Below are 7,659 nucleotides of genomic sequence, written 5' to 3'. Positions count from 1 at the left end.
TACAACTCTTTATGCCATTTATCAGTTTTTATGTTTTTCAATTATCTTTTCAATTCTCAATTAAAATTTAATTTTTTTAGAATACCAAAAAACAAGTCCACAATTTCCTTATCATTTTAGTCATTTCCAAGCATAGTAGTCATTTCTTGCCACTGAAGGAGCTACAATTTCCTAAAAGTCACCACTAAGTGATCTTAAATCGCACTTCACCAAGTTTTTGGATGAATATCAATCTGTCATCGGTTTTCCTAGGCTGAAAAACCAAAGACAGTTCCGTGGATCGAGCAAAAGCTAAGGTTACTGAAAAATCAGATCCAAAGAAAGCCATTCAAGCAAAGAGCTTGGCACAGCTCACCCCAATCAGGCTTGGTGCAACTAAGAAATGAACATTATTGTGGAAAAGCTTAGTTTATTTTATAGGCAAAGAAATTATTTGGAATATAATATGAACAAAAAGAAAGTAACAAAGGAAAAAATAAAATGATACAATGGCTAGAATAATGATGATATATACAAATAGTGCACGCTTCCCTATTCCTACAACAATTGCTCTCACACCTTGCTCTTACAAGGGGCAACTTTCCCCGATAAAATATAAATGAACCCAAGTACTTGCAATGTTGCACAAGTTGACATCAGGAGTTTATTTTTTCCACAAGTAAAAAAATAGTAATTCAAGCTGTTCGTCGCTCTGTTATGCCGAATCTTCAGAGCAGGGAAAATGAGGATTACTTGTTCTTATCATGACGGTAAAATCCAACCCCTTCAAGTTCAATTCAGAAATTATAAGCATGCAGACTTCGAGCCTACAGAATCTGAATCCATGGTTGCCTCCTGTCAAACAGTGTCCACGACCATGTCATCCAACTGGAGTATGCATTGTGATTTAAAGGTCCCCTTTGCTTCGTCATGGACAGAACTGTTTCCAAGAGCAAACTTATCAAATCAGTTGGCATGATGTGAAGGAAAAGAACAAAGCCTCAAGATCAACAAGAATAATCTCAGATGCAGGTTCATGTCACAACGGGGCATGGACAAATTAAAAGTTCTATCGAGAACAACCATGGTACAAGTTTCATGACAAATAACTTGTACAATCTGTTGCCAGTTCAGTCAGGTCATGGCTCCAATTAGAAAGTGGAAGATCTCGGGTCAAAATCACATTGTTGATTGTTTACATGGAAAAAGAAAAAAAGAACAAAAGAAAAAAAGCAAAAGGATGTCAGACATCCCAACAGCAAGCTCTTATTGATCTCAGGTTTGTCACCCAGAGACACGAATGTAACCCTCTGACAGTATTATCTCTCAAAAAAGGAGCTTTAACAGATAAATGTCGGCCTTTTGAATTAACATCACTGTTCAGGGTTACGAGAAGAGCTATATGAAAATGAAGAAAACTTACTTTTCTCTCATGATCAGAATGAACCAAAAATTTCTACAATCGACGGCCAATATAGGGAGATGCTGAACCCGAGAATGTTGGGAGAGGCCTCTTCATAAATGGATGGTCTAAGAGCATGGCAGCAGTAGGGCGATCATTTGGATTAACTTGTAGGCATTGCAGGATAAAGTCCCGCGCGTCATTTGAGAGAGAATCAGGAACAAGTGGAGGAACACCTCTACCAATCCTAAATAATGCCTGCATCTGTTGAGTTACAGAAAGATAAGTTGTTAAAAGTAGTTAAAAAAATGGCATGTAATGGTGCAATGCAATGAATCATAAAATTAAGCAGTTTATGCATAAACTAGCTAATGCAAGAACATAACTACCAAGAAGTAGAAGTCTCAAGTTATCTATAAATCTCTCAAGGAAAAATTGGCAACATAATATGATAGTGTATAAAGAAGTGCCACAAATAGTACTCACAGATTCCAATTCAGAATATGGAATCTGACGGGTTAACATCTCCAACACAGTGCATCCCAGACTCCATATATCAGCTGGAAGCCCATATCCTTGGTTTTTATTATTGACAACCTGCAGTACAAATATCAGAATCAGAATTTGGCTGCACAAGTCAAACATGCTAACATTAGTCCAGACTCCAGATTTACACAAAATGGTATTGTTTCAAAAAGCCATGAAACTAGAAATCAGATACAAACTAGAAATGGTTGGAAATCTCAGGGGTAACATAATTTTACAAACAAGAGGGATGATCAACGTAAATGATGCAGATCTGAAGGACAATTCAATTTTGCCTTTCCCAATAATGGATACCTGAATACTAACCTGGGAGTTAGAACTAAAACAACCCACACAACAAGATATAAAGAATTCACTGGCGCTGATGATCTCCTTCTATTGTTATCTCAACGAAGGGTTTTAATTTAAGACAACACATAAAGAGACAGCATGACAAGCACATGACAACTCTGTTTAAGTACCACAGAATGAGAAATAACTAATGGTAAAGAAAAAGTTTTCCATATTTACTGCATACAGGATTCCACAATGCATGTTTAGATTCTTCAAAGATCAGGAAGTGAAAACCCCACCCCAACAAATTCCTACTATACATCACCACAATAGCCAATAAATAAATAGAGGGATAAAATTATAAATTTTCATAGTATATGTGCAAAAGCATACACCCCTTCAAATCTACTCTCTCCCCCATAACCAACCCAGGTAACAGGCTCCAAACCCCTATGACCTATCGCTAAAATACATGTCCCCACAATTTATATAGTCCGCAAGGCAAAAGCAAGTGGCTAATTGATTGGCTTGCACTTAGTACAAGTAAATGCTGAAGACCAAGAGAAACCTTTTAGGAGGTTATGAAAAGTCAAAATTTTCTCCCATATTGCTTCCCAAAACTACAACTAGATTATCATGTCTGCCCCTGACTCAATTAACAAGTATCAGACTGCAGGATTTTAATTCATCAATTCATGACAGCGTACAGAAATCATATATTATTTCAGCAAAATCTGATGCTGCCACTGAACAATTCAATACAGAAGTTGTACACACCTCAGGAGCCATCCAGAATGCAGTCCCCTTGCAAGATTTAACATCATTAAATTTAGTTGCCTGAAAAAAAAAAAAAACAGCATATAATATTAGAAAATGAATTTGCAGCTGTTATAGACACCTCTAGGAAACAAGATACAAGATTAAAATACGAGGAAGAGAATAAAACCTTTGCCAAACCAAAATCTGCAAGTTTTACTGAGCCATTTGCATCCACCAATAAATTTGCACATTTTATATCCCTAAAATACAAAAAAAAAAAAAAATTGAATATTGAAAGCTGTCACCTGATGAAGCAAGCCTGTGCATGAAAGCAAAAACAGGGAAAGAAATAAATTGGAAAAAATCCCAAGCCCAATGATCATAAACATCTTTCAAGTAAAGAAAGATATTCTGCAGTGTTAGCATTTATATTAACTTGGCAATTTGGTTACCAATATTGCATCAGCATGGTTTTTGTCTTTTATAAGAAAATTAAACCCATCACCTGTTTCTCCTAAATTCATGCATCTTCCTCAAGTTTAGGTTTGAAAAGGGAAAAGACCTAAAAACAGTTATCTTAAATGGAAAATTTTAGGAAGGTGCAGCATCAAGCAAGAAGCCAGCCACCCCTAAGCCTAGCAATTGACACAAGGTCCCAGCAACCTTAATGGTCTTGAATGGTCTTGAATGGTCTTGAAAGTTAATTCAGCATTACAAAGATGAAGTCCTAAAAAGTGATGAACTAGAACTGACAAGCAGCATTCAGCATCTCATGATATAGAAGTGGTCAAAAAGAATTTAGTACACCAGAGTGAAAAACCAACACTTGGGCCATAGAAAGCTACACTCCCTTGGGTAAGGAAAGCTAATGATGATTATTGGAGTTTGCACAATATTCATAAAAGAAATGAATGTCATAAAAGAATAATGAAGTAAACATAATACTAGAAGCATCACCATAAAAGGAAAACAAATCTAGAGAGATCATAAGAACTAAAAAAATCACAATAAAATTCATAATGCATGGCATAACAATTTATTCATTTCACCTGTGGACCACATTCTGATCATGAAGATACTTCAAACCATGCAAAATCTGTCTTGTGTATGCAGAAACTTGGGAATCTCGAAGGTTATATCTCTGATAGAGTTTTAGAAGGGAGCCCTTAGTTACAAGTTCAAGAAAGATATATAGTTTTGATTCATCCTGCGAAAATCAATGCAAGGATTAACATGGATGATCAAATTTCTGCAGAAAAGGAAATAAGAATACCTTAGTCAAAATAAGCAGTACGAAAAACAGTCATGAAACATACACAGGATGCCCCTAGGAAAGGAATTCATGATATCTGGCAAACTTGCCAAATCACATTATATCTGTTAATCTATTATTCTCAATTCAGCTCAATTTTAACCACTTGGAGTTGGCAACATGTAGTTATGTACCCTTTTCCACTGTTCAGTTGAGCCTAGAGCTAATTACATTTCAATTCTACTAAAAGAAAGAACTTTTCTAAAGAGCATACACTTGGTAAAAAATAGAAAATGATTAAGAAACAGAATTATATCTTGGGTTCCATCAGTTCCATTCAGAATTGATGTAGATCAAACAATCAAATCTAGAACCCAACAAAAAGCAAGAAAACAGTACCTTATCTGTGCCATAATATTGAACTATGTTTTCATGTTCAAACCGACTTAAAAGAGCAATCTCCTGAAAACGACAGGGAAAGTAAATGATCAGGAAAATAAAAACAAAGCTGTTGGTAAAAGATCAAATACAGTTATATACCTCAAGATAAATTATTTTTTGTTAGCAAAGGGTAGAGAATATTGACACACCATAAAATAAGACAAAAATTATCTCACCTGCTCCAGTTGATAAATACTTTGTTTTCCCTGACTTCCCTGATCAAGCAGTGAAACCTCTTTGACAGCGAAAAAGATTCCATCGCTGAAGGAGATAAACAACGAACAAAGCACAGTTTAATGAAATCATTTCTTTTGATAAGCAAAGACACAAAGCATAGCATGAGTTTCTTCAGGAATTCACCCTTCCTAACCAAAAACTTGATATTTGACCATCAAACATCAATGGAATTGCAACCGAAAACAAGAACAGTTTTCCTCGTCAATTGCCATTAACCTAAAAATAAGCTAAAATTCTCTAATAACTCAATAAGAGTTTTGGAAACTGGCGATTCTAAATACCCCAGATCATAAGTAAACAAATACGTATCATAAAAAACAATGATACAAACTATTTAAAACTTACTTAGAGATTCCTTCATAAACCGATCCAAATGACCCTCGTCCGAGAAGCTCGCCCTTTTCCCAATAGGTAATAGCCATTCTAAATCTCCCATTAGGGGAAATATTCGACATGGGTTCGGTTGTACTACTTGACGAATCATCATCATTAGACGTGGTAAACGAACACGACTCTGATAAAACCGCAGTTTCACCTATCCTCAACAAACTTTCTTCTTCTTCCTCTCTCTTGTTATCCACAGCTGCATCAATTACTTGCGCTCTTCTTTCTTGTCCTTCATCATCATCACCAGAACTGAATTCTTTGTTATTATTAACCACTCTATCATTTTCAGGTGCAAAATCCCTGAATAAATCCCAAGTTGAACACTCTTTATCAATCACCGGTAACGTCATAGACGGCGGCGGCTTCAGTGACGGCGGCCTAGGCCCTTTAATTCCAACTGACACACCACGATTATCAATATCATGACAAGTGTTCAGCTCAGTTGAAGAATCCTTAACTCTAACACTCTTCAAAACCCCAGCACACAATTCCCTCTCCACTAGTTGATTGGTCACTTCAACTATCGCTTTAAATTCTTCACCTGCTTTCGGACTATCCGGCCCCAACAATCTGGACCGCGGCAAAAGATCGGAAGCGGACCGGGCCTTCATAGCTTCCCAAGCAGCCGCCGGAATAGCGAAATCCTCGGGGCCAGAGAGGCCTAAGCTGCGACAAATGCGGTCTAACTCACCCTCGGTTCCTTCGATTCGAAAACTGGTCCGATCCGGCAAATCAAGCGATCGAGTAAATAAAGACGACGATGACGAGTCATCTAGAGATGAAAACGAAGGCGTTGCATCGTAGTCAACGTGCTTCAACGCATTACGTCTCTCCAGCCTTGGCCTCCTTCGATTTTTCGGATCCATCGAGCTGGTTTTCTTCTTACGAGTGAGAAATTGAGGTAAGTGATGCATTGAGAACAAAATCCATCTAAAATTAGAGGAAGAAACAAATTAAGAAAGAGCCAAGCTAGGGCTTCTTTTTGTCTCCTTTATGTAATTTATGTGAAAATATCTTTATTTTCTGTCACTTTACCGGGAAAATTTTGGAGAGAGAAAAGGAGGTTAATTTGGCTATGTTTAATGTCTGACCACGAGGAGTCGTAATGGTTGAAGCGAGAAATAAAAAATGAAAATGAAAAGAAGCGTTGACGAGAGAGAATGGTAAACGCCGTCGAGATAGAAAGGGAAAACGCGGTGCCATGTGGCGGTCGTAGAGTAGGTGTTCGGGAGTGATGATTTTTAGACGATATATATATATTTTTTTTTTTTAAAAGTGTTTTTAATTTAGTAATATATTAAAATAATTTTTTATTTTAAAAATATTATTTTTAATATTAGTATTAAAATAATTTAAAAATATTAAAAACATATTAATTTGAAATGAAAAAAAAAAAAAAATTTATTTTTTTTCGAAAACACTTTTAAAATATAAAAATTAACAAAAACTTAATAATTATCTTGAGATTATAATTTTGTTTGGAAATATATTAAAATAATATTTTTTTATTTTTAAAATTATTTTTAATACCAATAACTTATAACATTAAAAAATTAACTTTAAATGAAAAATATTTAAAATTTAAACTATTTTAATATAATAATATTAAAAATAATTTTTTAAAATAAAAAAAAATATTATTTTAATATATTAAAAAAAAAAAAAACTTAAAACAATCTCAAATCTTAAATATAACATTGTGTTATTGGTTGGAGTAGATTCCTACACCTACGCCATCCTTAACACGGTGCTAATTTGTTGGCTGTGAAGTGTTGGGGCCACCGTAACAGTGTACGTGAGCTTCCACGTCATAGGTTCACATGAAGAAATTTATTGGTTACCAAATTGTATTGCGATCCCCCACGATTTATAAATTTATAATGTTTTAAAAAATATATTAATATTTTTTTATTTTAATGTACTAATGTTAAAAATTTTAAAAAATATTATTTTAATATATTTTCAAGTAAAAAATACTTTGAAAAATAACTTCAATTTTACTTCCAAACAAGCTCTAAGAATGTGTATTTTTGTGTAGTTGGACTGTAATTTTTAATTTTCTTATTTCAAATTATTAATTTTTAGTGTTTTTTTATTTTTTGAATTTGTTAATATTAAAAATATATATATTATTTTGATATATTTCTAAGCAAAAAACACTTTGAAAAACAGTACCTACAACACACTCAAGTTAATTTCTTTTTAATATAAAAAAAAATAATGTTCAACCTATGCCTACATTTAAAAAAAAAAACAAGAAAATTTTGAGACTTGAGCTATTGACTTGACTGAATTTAATAAACTCAATTAATTTAATAATATGATATTAAAAAAAAAAGCATTGGCAATAAACAAAACCATAAAAAAAATTGTATTAATTAAC

The 7,659-nt window shown here is 34.1% G+C and overlaps 1 protein-coding gene across 1 annotated transcript; it reads right to left on the bottom strand.

Annotated features, from left to right (window-relative positions):
- Positions 1-461: 461 nt before the first annotated feature.
- Positions 462-6,389, bottom strand: LOC118029348 (mitogen-activated protein kinase kinase kinase 1). The gene is made up of 9 exons (XM_035033224.2): positions 5,235-6,389; positions 4,829-4,913; positions 4,611-4,673; positions 4,009-4,166; positions 3,147-3,219; positions 2,978-3,037; positions 1,868-1,978; positions 1,403-1,645; positions 462-919 (listed from the first exon to the last, which is right to left on the bottom strand). The coding sequence occupies exons 1-8, from the start codon at positions 6,188-6,190 to the stop codon at positions 1,436-1,438; spliced, it is 1,716 nt and encodes a 571-aa protein (XP_034889115.1). The 5' UTR covers positions 6,191-6,389; the 3' UTR covers positions 462-919; positions 1,403-1,435.
- Positions 6,390-7,659: the final 1,270 nt, after the last annotated feature.

The sequence above is a fragment of the Populus alba genome, chromosome 5 (assembly GCF_005239225.2).
Source record: "Populus alba chromosome 5, ASM523922v2, whole genome shotgun sequence".
Lineage (NCBI taxonomy): Eukaryota > Viridiplantae > Streptophyta > Magnoliopsida > Malpighiales > Salicaceae > Populus > Populus alba.
This window is presented reverse-complemented; position numbering and strand designations above follow the sequence as displayed.